The sequence below is a fragment of the Macaca mulatta genome, chromosome 4 (assembly GCF_049350105.2).
Source record: "Macaca mulatta isolate MMU2019108-1 chromosome 4, T2T-MMU8v2.0, whole genome shotgun sequence".
Classification (NCBI taxonomy): Eukaryota; Metazoa; Chordata; class Mammalia; order Primates; family Cercopithecidae; genus Macaca; species Macaca mulatta.
Genome location: NC_133409.1, coordinates 157927328 through 157939409, shown reverse-complemented (window position 1 = coordinate 157939409; position 12082 = coordinate 157927328). Strand labels below are relative to the sequence as shown.

Genomic DNA, 12082 nt, shown 5'->3' with positions numbered 1-12082 from the left:
CTCCCAAGGACTACCCTTTATAGTCACATCCCCACTGTTCATACCCTTTGGCAACCACTGATTTGCCAGCTATCTTATAATATTGTCATTTCATGAATGGTATGTAGAAGGAATCTACATTATATTGCTTTTTTAAACCGTCCAAACCTTTTTTTTTTTTTTTCTATTTTTTTTTTTTTAAGCATTTCAGCCCCAAAGACCCTCCAGCTAGTTCTCTTTCTCCCTTCGTTTATAGCCAGGTATACTTTTTGTGGTTGTTGTTTCGGCACACCTAATAGCTTACTAGTTTTCTTCCTACATTTTCAGTCCTTTTTTGTTTGCTTTGTAGATGGATCCTTCCTCTATCTGGCCATTAAATATTGTAGCTCCTCAAGGCTCAGTTCTACAACCTCTTCATTTGACAGTTTTTCCCTAGAGAGTCTCCTCCATACTCTTGGCTTCAATTATCTCCTGAGCACAAATGACTCTCAAACACATATATGAGTAGACCTTGAGCCACAAAGTTGTATCTGTATAGCTAACTACCTTTTGTACATATGTATTTGGATGTCTTAAAGACACCTGAAACTTAGCATATCCAAAATTCAGCTCAGTGCATCTCACTCATTCTCATCCTTCAAATGTACTTCATGACAACCTGTTATCTTCAACAACTCCCTTTTGTCTCCCTACCCTATAGCTAAGTCAAATCCATTAATCTTACCTCTTACATCTCTCTCATGACCATCCTCCCTGTCTAAGCCATTCCCATAGCCCTCTGGGCCACTGCCATAGACCCCTAACTGGTCACCCTAAATTCACTCTTTCTCTAAGTTGTTCTTTCCACGATGACCAAGAATAACATAGTTACTTAATTTTAAATTTTTGTGAGTACATAGATGTGTGTAACTGTGGGGTATATGAGATGTTTTAACACAGGCATGCAATGCTTAATAATCACATTATGGAGAATGAGGCAGAATAACATAGATTAAATGGAAATTTAAAATAATTCCACCCTATCAATCTTTTTTTTCACTTGTCTCCTGTCACTGTTCCTAGGAGAAAGAGCAAAATTCCTAACATGCCTAGGAGGTGATACATATATAATGACCCCTATGTACTTCTTCCAGCTTATTTTGTACTATGTTCTTCCTCCTAATGACATCTGGCCTTCTTTCATTTCCTCAGTGTACAACCCTATACTCAGAATATTCTCTTTTGATCCCTTCCTCACAGATTTAACTCTCCTTATTGTTATGGGAAGTCAGGGACCCTAAACGGAGGGACCAGCTGGAGCTGTGGCACAGGAACATAAAACTGTGAAGATTTATGAACATTTATCAGTTCCCAAATAATACTTTTATAATTTCTTATGCCTATCTTTACTTTAATCTCTTAATCCTGTTATCTTCGTAAGCTGAGGATGTACGTCACCTCAGGACCTCTGTAATGATTGTGTTAACTGTACAAATTGACGTGTGTTTGAACAATATGAAATCAATGTACCTTTAAAAAGAACAGAATAATAAATAATAGTGATTTTTATGAAACAAGGGAAGACAACCATAAGGTCTGACTGCCTGCGGGGTCAGGCAAAAAGAGCCATATTTTTCTTCTTGCAGAGAGCCTATAAACAAACGTGCAAGTTGGAAAGATATTGCTAAATTCTTTTCCTAGCAAGGAATATTAATATTAATACCCTGGGAAAATAATGTGTTCCTGGCGGGAAGTCTATAAACAGCTGCTCTGGGAATGTCTGTCTTGTGCAGTTGAGATAAAGACTGAAATACGTCCTGGTCTCCTGCAGAACCCTCAGGCTTACTAGGGTTGGGAAAATTCCTCCCTGGTAAATTTGTGATCAGACCAGTTCTCTGGTCTCAAACCCTGTTTTCTGTTGTTTAAGATGTTTATCAAGACAATACTACTGAACATAGACCCTTATCAGTGGTCCTGCTCTTGTCCTTTGCCCTGTGATCTTTATTGGACCCTTATCAGTGGTTCTGTTTTTGCCCTTTGCCCTGTTCCCCTCAGAAGCACTTGATCTTTGTTGGACCCTTATCAGTGGTTCTGCTTTTTGCTCTTTGAAGCCTGTGATCTGTGTACCTACTCTCTGTTCTTACACTCCCTCCCCTTTTGAAACCCTCCATAAAAACTTGCTGGTCTGAGACTCAGGCGGGCATCACAGTCCTACCAATATGTGATGTCACCCCTGGCGGCCCAGCTGTAAAATTCCTCTGTTTGTACTGTCTCTTTATTTCTCAGCCAGCTGATGCTTATGGAAAATAGAAAGAAACTATGTTGAAATATTGGGGGCAGGTTCCCCCAGTACCTTATACTTTAGGTCTCAGTTCAATCAGTAGCCCCACTGGGAATTCCCTGACTCCCCATATAAGGTCAAATCCCACTGTGATACAGCCTCACAGCACTACGTCTTTTTCTTTCACATCACTTATCAAACTGATCATTTCATTTTTGTCTTTTTTTTTTTTTTTTTTTTTGAGATGGAGTCTCATTCTGTCCCCCAGGCTGGAGTGCAGTGGCGCAGTGTCAGCTCACTGCCACCTCCGCCTCCCAGGTTCACGCCATTCTCCTGCCTCAGCCTGCCGAGTAGCTGGGACTACAGGTGCCCACCACCATGCCTGGCTATATATATATATATATTTTTTTTTTTTTTTTTTTTTTTTTTTAATTTTTAGTAGAGACGGGGTTTCACCATGTTAGCCAGGATGGTCTCAATCTCCTGACCTCATGATCCACCCGCCTTGGCCTCCCAAAGTGCTGGGATTACAGGCGTGAGCCACCACGCCTGGCCAATAATTTCATTTTTAATTATGAGGTTGGTTGATTAATATCTGTGTCCCCCAGAAAACTGTAAGCCATGCAGGGGAAGGAACCATGTTTGTGTTAGGGTTCTGTTGCAACCCCATAGCCTAGCACGCATGAGGATTTCAACAAATATTTGTTGAGAGAATAAATCAGCATTGAAACTAATGGCCCACAACAGCCATTCTTACAACCCTTTTTATAAACCTGAGATTTAAACATGTCACCATTCCTAAAATATCTTTAGAATGGCTTTATATTTACTTGAGAACTAGAATTTAGCAAAGTGTTATAATAGTATGTGTTTAATTAAATATACTACAGAAAGCACCCCCCCTTTATGACTAGGTAGTGGTCTAAATGTTTATTTTATACTGCACTTGATATTTTCCCATAAAAACAAGTTGCAAATGGCAAGTAAGTTCTAACCAGCCCACAAAAATCTTACTTACCCCATGAAGTAGTCAACACTGTATTGATTGGAGCTTTAAGACTGACTGAACTTTTGATCCATGAATTCAGTGTACCATTTAGTCCATAGCACCCCTCAAGTTCAAACCCTGAGTCTCCCATGCCTTTTCAGCCCCAATCCTTTAGTATCTCTCTGGATCCCAAAGCTTTCTGAGACCTGAGCAAAGCAGTAAGTAATGTCTTGACAGAAGGAAAGCTCCAAAAACAAGATCTGCTAGCGGCCAGAGAAAAAAATAAGGGAAGTATACAGAAAAGGCAGTGTTGCTGATAAGGGTGTTGGGTAAAGTGGACAGGGTTGCAAAGAGGGCTCAAGTAGATAGAATATAAAGGGCAAGCAGGGTGCGATACAAGCAAGTTCTATACCCAAGTAACTGGGTGAATTGTAAATCAGGTTTCCGAAGATGGCAAATACTATATATTCGAAAATTGTTTTAACATCATAAATCCTTCCCCATCCCCCAGCAAGAACTCTCAATTCTTATACCTAGTCACAGAAGATGAAAAGACAAACCATCAAAAATAAATATCCTAAATTCAGTAGAAAAACAATGCACACCATACCTTTGTTCCATTCCGAGTAGGCAGGGGCCAAACAGCACAAGAGCAGCTCCTCAGAGATAGCTGAAATGGAGTGAGATTGAAATATTCTTTTAAATAATGTTTAAAACTTCTAGAAAGGCTGCAGCCTGAACAATTCAATTTGCTTGGTAACAAATTTAATCAGATTTTATTGTAGCCAGAAAACCTTTCCAAAAGCAATTACGAGAGCACAGCAGGCAAGAGCACAGCAGGCGAGTCAGACTTCTGGTGACATGAACCCTCGGCCTGCTGATATGAATTTCAGTTGTCTTCATATATCTGCCAACCTTTCTATTACCCTTCCAGCTCCACCCATAGAGCCTAGCAAGTGGATGGTGCACTTTAGATAAACTCCGAATTCCCCACCAGCACAGGAGTATGAAGTGTGTGTGTGTGCGTATGTGTGTTCATACATGTGTGCCTGAATGCACATGTATGTTTTGCAGACACATGAATGTGGTGCATGAGGAGAAAATATTAAGGATAACTTAATATATCACTCACTAATTTTATGTATCCTTCTGTGAGTCATCCTGTCACAAAAACGGATTTTGGTTTTCTTTGTAATATAATAAGAATTGCTTTATTATAAAAGAAAAGACCTCTGTATAGTATTTCCCACTGGGGCGTACAGTTTAGGTCTGGCCTCTGTTCCTTTCTGATCCCTACCCTCCCCTGACTGTACTTCTGTCTTCTCAACCCTGAGGGCTCAGACTAGTGGCCCAAGTCTAAATCTCTTGAGACATCTGTATGCCTCTTGGTTTATTTTCCCCAGTTTGATAAACATCCTGTCTTGTCCAGCCACTGTTTCAGCTCTAGCAAGCAGGTGTTCTGTGGTTCTTTCAACAAACACAATACAGTGAAGAACTAGCTGGCATTGTGCCTGCCCATGTATTTTCAAAAACTCACCTTAAGTTCTCCCCACTTCATTAAAATCAATTCTTCCTTTTCCCACTGAGTGCACTCTCTCCTGAATCCCTGGAGAATTCTGTGCCTCAAAATCTGTGCTTAAAAAAAAAAAAAAGAAAAGAAAAAAAAGAGCAACACTAAATTCTCTTTCATGTTAGTCTCGTCTCTCCAACTAGACTGTAAGTTTCCGAAGCACTGGCAACGTGACTTTGAACTTGTATTTGCCACAACGTTTAAAATGGTGTGTAGGAAACAACTGAACAAATTCTCAGGAAAGAGCAAGAGGACAGTTGTAACCACATCTATTCTAGTTGGAGAAATGTCTGGTAGTAGGATAAAGGAAGAAAAGACTGCTATGTGAAGCAATTCTTTTTTTTTTTTTTTTTTTTTTGAGACGGAGTCTCGCTCTGTCACCCAGGCTGGAGTGCAGTGGCCGGATCTCAGCTCACTGCAAGCTCCGCCTCCCGGGTTCACGCCATTCTCCTGCCTCAGCCTCCTGAGTAGCTGGGACTACAGGCGCCTGCCACCTCGCCCGGCTAAGTTTTTTTTTTTGTATTTTTAGTAAATTCTTCTAAGTAACACCTGCCCTCAAAAGTATTCTTTTCCTCTCCAAATCAAGAAGGTCTCTCAAATTCTTCCTTCCCTAGTTCTAGACGACATCACATGACATTTTTTAAAGCGAGGTATAACTTACATACAGTAACATGCACTAATCTTGAATGTATAGCTCTATGACTTTTTACACAGGTATACATTCATGTAACTACCTCCCACATCAAGATATAGAACATTTCTAGGACTCCAGCTAACTCCTTCCCAATCAACATCCACTCAATTGATAGCCACTCCTCTAATCTGTATCACCATAGACTGGTTATACCTACTCTTAAATTTTGTATAGATGAAATCATATGCTCTTTTGTATCTGGCCTTTCTCCTACCATTATGATTGTGGGATTTTCCATATTGTAAACATATTTCATGTTATGTGCATATTTTATTGCTGGAGGGTGCATATTTATTGCATGTTAAATAAATTCTACATAAGTCTCACATAGGAAAAGAAAGCAGGAAACCACCAGAAAGAACTGAACCCTGACATGCACAATTGCTTAGGGAACCCACAGGAGTTGCCAATGTTGAGCAAAATAGACCTCTGATTAGAAATAAAAGCCATCCATTTTCTCTTATACAAGAAACATTAGACACATGGGGAAAATTAGCTGCCAGAAATAATCACAAACTGAACAATTAGGGCAAAGATACCTTTCCGCAAGTAGATTTAGTAAAGAAAACAAGGAAGAATTTTCAGAGAAAGAAATTTAATGCATCAAGGCATAAAAAGGGATTATAAGAGCAGGAACCTGAATTCTCTGAAGGGGAGAACAGGTGTGGTAACATCTTTTTGACTTAAATATCAGATAGAAACAAAGAGAACTTTAGAATTCAGGTAAAGGGAGTTCTGTCTGAAAACAGGAAGATAAAAAAAGGCAGAGAACAGAGGACCCTTTCTCTTTTTTGATTTCCAACTTTTAAGTTCAGGGGTACATGTGCAGGATGTGCAGGTTTGTTACATAGGTAAACATGTGCCATGGCAGGTTGCTGCACAGACCTTCCCATCACCTAGGTATTAAACCCTGCTAGCATCCATTAGTGACTCTTCCTTTCAACAGAGCAGGAGAGGAGCCCTGTTAGTAAGGTGGTAGGTGACAAATCCCTGGTAATGGGGCAGATGGAGGACTTTTCAAAACACATGAAAGCTCTCTGGAGAGCGGTGACGCCACCCTTTTCACTACCTCAGACTTTTAGCAAAGTGTGCTGAAGAATGCCATCTGGGGAACACAAAGGAAAAAGGTGTGTTCTATGTCTGCACCAGGACAAACTATAAGAACAGACTATAAGAAGAGGTACAATTAGGAAATCGAGGACAAAGAAAATTGGACCTAGGTGGGGACCAAATACAAAACATCCTGGAATTGAAAAGAAAAAAAAAAATCAAAAACACAAGTTAGGGGAGGCATTAAATTTCCCATCAAGAATGGGATGAAGACCCAGACATTTTATTTAAATCTCAAAGGGAGGGGTAATTTTCAGGAAGGTGTCACATAAATGAAAAGGGGTAATGAGAGAACAAAAGGATTTTTCCAATAAAATCATGGGCGCCAAAACGAAAAAACAGTGGAGGCCTTAAGTAGCAGAATCATATGCCAAAAACCAAACCTGGCATCTGTGAAACAGATAACCAATTTAAGGAATCTCCTAAAAGAGAAGTTATGAAAGAAAATTAAGAAATAGGAAGAATAATATATAACTTCTACGTAACAGAAATTCCAGAAAACAAATGAAGGAATGATCAAGAATAAGTTAACATTTTTCTCAATAGAAGAAAATCTAGATTTCATATTGAAAGAATCTAAGGATTGTTGGGCAGGAATACTGAAAAAAGTCATATTACAGATAATCTGATGAAACTTATAAATGACAGAAAAGAATCCTACAAGAAATCCTACAAACTTCCAGACCACTCCCCAACCCTCCTCACACTCACTTCTCCCAACAAAAGACACCCCAACCCCTTCACCAAAATCAGGTGTCCACCAAGGGCAAATAAACCAGTGGACATTGCCGTCTCATTTGGAAATGAAGTGCCAGGAGACCCAATGGGGTGATGTTTACAGAATTCTGAGGGAGAATTCTACGGCCAAATGGTGATTCAAGTGTGGCTGTAAAACAAAGGCCTTTTCAGACTTGTAAGGACTCTGAACACACAATTTCCAACTGTGGTCTCAGAAATCAGTTCCACAGTATACTGGTCCTCTCAGCCTCAGAGTCTTTGTTGAATCTCCAGCTAATAGAGAGCTTCATCTCCCAAAGAGGCCCTCCAGCCTTCTCTGGTAAAGGTTTTAGATACTCTCGCCCACACAGCACACCTTTTTTCCAGACCTTGAAACAGCGTCCTAATAGAAATCTACCTGAGATAATTGCTCTTCTAGCAATTATCCTTTTTATTCATCTGCCAAGTTTCTTTGTTTCCCTTATTCCTCCTCTCCACTTCTTAACTTTATTCCTCTATGACAATCCAGGAGGTCACAAAGGCCACCAGTGACCTCCACACAGTGAATCCCAAAAAGCCGTGTCAGCCCTTACCTTATTGGTGCTCCTTATCACACTCAGGACTGTGGCTACCTCGTTATTGAAGCTTTCAGCTCTCCAGATTCTCCTGTGCCTCCAGAGCCCTTTTTGCTTTGTCTTTTTTTTTTTTTTTTTTTTTTCCTTTTCTTCTGCCTGACCTTAGCTATTGCTGTTTTCCAGGCATCCTTGACTCACCATTCTTCTCTTATTACAGAGACTATGTCTGTCTTACTCATTTGTTTCCAAAACCTCCTCGAGTCAAAAGAGGAATTTGCCGGAAGGGTCTGGAGAGATCTCGAAAAACCCAGCATAGAAACCTCAGCCCATCGGGCCTCGTGCAAGGCTGGAGCCTCAAGTTCTAATGTCAGCACTAGAGAAAGACACAAAAAACACTTATCCTCCTTCTTTTCCTGTATCTCCATGGTGTGGGAGAGGAAGGAAGACGAACTAACCTGAACGGCCACAGGCATTCACAGGGTCAAGTGCATCGTGGGCAGGGTCACTGAGCTGAATAGCATCTTCTACTTCTGTGTTCCACCCAGGAGTGGGGGCAGTGAGGCCTGGAGTTTTTTAGGCTACTGGTGGGCCTCAGAATCTCCTCTGCAAGCACTTTAGAACATCCAAGTCTCAAAACAGAAATCCATAATGGGCAGTAGAGGACCCCTCTTAAGCCTTTCAAGTCATGTACTGTCTTTTATCAAAGAAGGCTACCCTGGGATTTTTAAGATATTGTGCTGATGAATAAAAATCATTCTTCCCACCCATTCACCACTGAGTCTTTATGTGGGTGCCTGCATTAATTGCTAGAACATAGAGAACTTCCTCCCTAAGTAGCCTTAGTGAAACCTGAATTCATTCTAGGACTGCACTAGATTTTGGAAGTCAAGCACTATACTACCTTCTTTTCGTTGCTCATATCCGGCCAAGAGCCTAGATCAGTGGCACACAGTAAATGTTTAATAAATGCTGATTAGCAAACAACATCTTAGCATATTCATTTCTTGGAAGTATTAACTAGTTTGCTTTTGTAACACCTTTTAATCTAGCTCTCCTTTGCCATTTTGCCTTCCTGAAAACATCCACAGACCATTTCTGTCTCATTTTCTCATTCCTGGAATAATATCACCAAAGTATCAGGCAGTTTTAAGTCTTTTCAAATTTCCTGGAAATAAGTATGGAATAATTTTTACCAACCAATATTAATGGCAGTGCAGGAGAAAAATACGAATGCAACATAATTGTTTCATTGAATTTCTTAATTTTTATGTCTGTGCTGAATTTAACAGCAACTGAATGGGGAAAGATTACAGGTCATCTTTTCATCGTTCCATTCATGGCCTGTGCAGATAAGTTGCATCAGATCTGAAGAGAAGTGGACTCAAATGAGTGAGCACTGTTTCTCTTCTTGTGGAGTGCTGCTGTGGGGTTCATCTTTCTTTCTAGACCAAGGAGATAGCCAAGAAGGAGGGAATTCATTGTGGTAGTTCTTGACTTGCATGTTGTACGTTGCTTTTTACCTCTACCATGACTAATTTTAGCCTAGGCCTTTGGATCAGGCATAAACAGCCGAAGTTACTAACCTAACAGGCCAGACAACTTTGCCATTCCATAGTTCTCATTTAAAAAAATCTATCCAAGAAGCCCTACCTCAAGTAAATCCCCAGCTTCCTAAGCTTTCAAGGCCTTCGGTCTATATCCTTAAGGGAACACAGTTGTGGAGACCTTCCTACCACAAGTGACACATCAGCCCAGCCAAACACTCAGAGGGCACGTTATTGTGCTAAGTCCTACGGTAAGTGCTAGGGTATAAAATCAAATACGATTTCAGCCTTCACCTTCAGGAGGTTACAGCCTGGTGAGGAGACAGACATCCAGCCAGAAAATGTCAGTAAAATGTCAGCAAATGTGACAAGTGACCAATTCCTCCATCTTAGTTCTAAGCATTCTCCTCTACCCCATAGTCTTGGGAACCTTAAGCTATTGTCTCTTTGTCTCCTGATTCTTAAATCTTTCCTATCTGTTCCTTCCTTTAGCATCTAAATATGTGCAAGCTTCTCCCATTTTAAAAACTGTAAAACTGGCTGGGTGTGGTGGCTCACTCCTGTAATCCCAGCACTTTGGGAGGCCGAGGTGGGTGGATCACAAGGTTAGGAGATCAAGACCATCTTGGCCAACATGGTGAAATCCCATCTCTACTAAAAATACAAAAAATTAGCCAGGCGTGGCGGCGTGCACCTGTAGTCCCAGCTACTAGGGAGGCTGAGGCAGGAGAATTGCTTGAACCCAGGAGGCGGAGGCTGCAGTGAGCCAAGATCATGCCACTGTACTCCAGCCTGGTGATGGAGTGAGACTCTGCCTCAAAACAAAAAAACAAACACAGAAAAACACCTATAAAACTACAATTCTTTCAATATTACCCTCTAGTATTAACCCCTTCTCTTTACTTTCAGAGCCAAACTTCTGGAAAGAGGTGTATTCTCTCTCCCTCTCTCTCCTCCTCTTCCTTCCATTCACTCCTTAAGCCACACAGTATGGCTTTCACCCGCATCATTCCACCAAAAGTATTCTTCCTGAAGTCAAAAATATCTTCCTGGGTGGGTGTGGTAGCTCACACCTGTAATCCCAGCACTTTGGGAGACCAAGGTGGGCGATCACTTGAGGCCAGGAGTTCGAGACCAGGCTGGCCAACATGGTGAAACCCCATCTCTACTAAAAATACAAGAAATTAGCCAGGCATAGTGGTGCACGCCTGTAGTCCCAGCTACTCGGGAGGCTGAGGCAGGAGAACCACTTGAACCCGGGAGGTAGAGGTTGCAGTGAGCCAAGATCACGCCACTGTACTCCAGTATGGGCAACAGAGCAAGAGTCCGTTTCAAAAAAAAAAATCTTTCCCATCATGATATTCAAATAATGCATTCTAGTGTAGTCAGCCCCTTCCTAGACATCTCAGCTCCATCTGGCACAGTTGATGAAGTCCTCATTTTAAAAACACTCTCCCCTTGGGCTTCATGAAACCATTCTTGACCCTTCTTCCTCCCTCATTCCCCAAATTCCACAAAACACCAAACCCTTTCCCCTTGAAGCAGACGCACTGCCCTAGTCCAAGCCCACATAGCTCTCATCTGAACCACAGCAGGAATGTCCCAACTGAACGTCCTGTGTCTCTTCTTACCACCCTGCCTCCAGCCCACTTGCCACATCACAGCCAAATGAGCTTTATTTAAAATATCAGATTTGATCATATTTCTCTTTAAACTCTTAATGATTTCCAACTTCCATGAGGATAAAGTTCAAAATCCTTAGTATGGCGTGCCATAAGCATCCTGGTCTGATTTGTGCTTACCTCTATGGACTCAGGTCAAATCACCCTCCCCAGCCCTCTCTCTATTCTGGCCAGTGTGATCTTCTCATAGTAAAAAAAAATATTCCATGGACTTTCTCATTTCAGCTGTTCTCTCAGCTTGGAGTGGTTCCCCCCTCCTCATCTTTGCCTGGCTAACTCCTACTCACTACTCAGATTTCAACTTAAATGCCACTTCATCTAGAAATCTAATTCCCAAGGAATTGGTTAAAGCCCAATATGATCCCACAACTTGTATAGCACTGTAGTTCTTCTTAACAGTCAGCACCCCAATTATTACTTATCCAATGTTTATCTTTACCCCTAGACATGACTGAATGAGAGCAGGGACCATGCCTGTCTTGTTCATTGCAATGTCCCCAACACCTGGCATGGGGCATATTTTTAATGAATGAAGAAACGAATTAATACACTGAATGCATTAAGAATAATCAAGAGGGACACCTAAGCCAGTCTATAACAAGAAAATGAAGGCTTAGCATTTTCCAAATCTATAATACTATGATTTCTGGAGGAAGAATGATAGAAAGAGCCAGATGCTTGTAAAGGACAGGTGTATTTACAGGAACAGCAAAGGTGGGTCGAAGGGTTTTTAATGAATGATTGTTATTCTGAAGTGCTATAAAATACAGCAGGATCTAGGGTGTGAACAAAATCTAATAACTCTGGCCAGTAGCATGTTATGAGAGAACATACGTTATATTAGATGAATTTATGTTGCATATGTTTAGCTAAGTAAAGGATACTTAAACAATTGCTTCTAGAATAAGTCATACGGAATTAGCTCATGGCCATACAACCCGGACCTGAAAGAATCAAGGCCTT

At 41.0% G+C, this 12082-nt stretch overlaps 1 protein-coding gene across 21 annotated transcripts in view; it reads right to left on the bottom strand.

Moving 5' to 3' along the window:
* The window catches only part of CMAH (cytidine monophospho-N-acetylneuraminic acid hydroxylase), a 362762-nt gene that overhangs the window by 85145 nt on the left and 265535 nt on the right, over window positions 1-12082 (bottom strand). For 9 of the 21 annotated variants that reach the window (XM_077998309.1, XM_077998298.1, XM_077998326.1 and 6 more), the window contains 2 exons: window positions 4765-4857; window positions 3838-3897 (listed from right to left, as the gene is read on the bottom strand). In XM_077998309.1, the coding sequence (XP_077854435.1) occupies window positions 3838-3848 (11 nt within the window). In that variant the 5' untranslated portion in view covers window positions 3849-3897; window positions 4765-4857. Of the gene's footprint in view, window positions 1-3837; window positions 3980-4764; window positions 4863-12082 lie in introns of those variants that run through there. The other 12 variants (XM_077998300.1, XM_077998313.1, XM_077998316.1 and 9 more) reach the window with 3 other exon arrangements.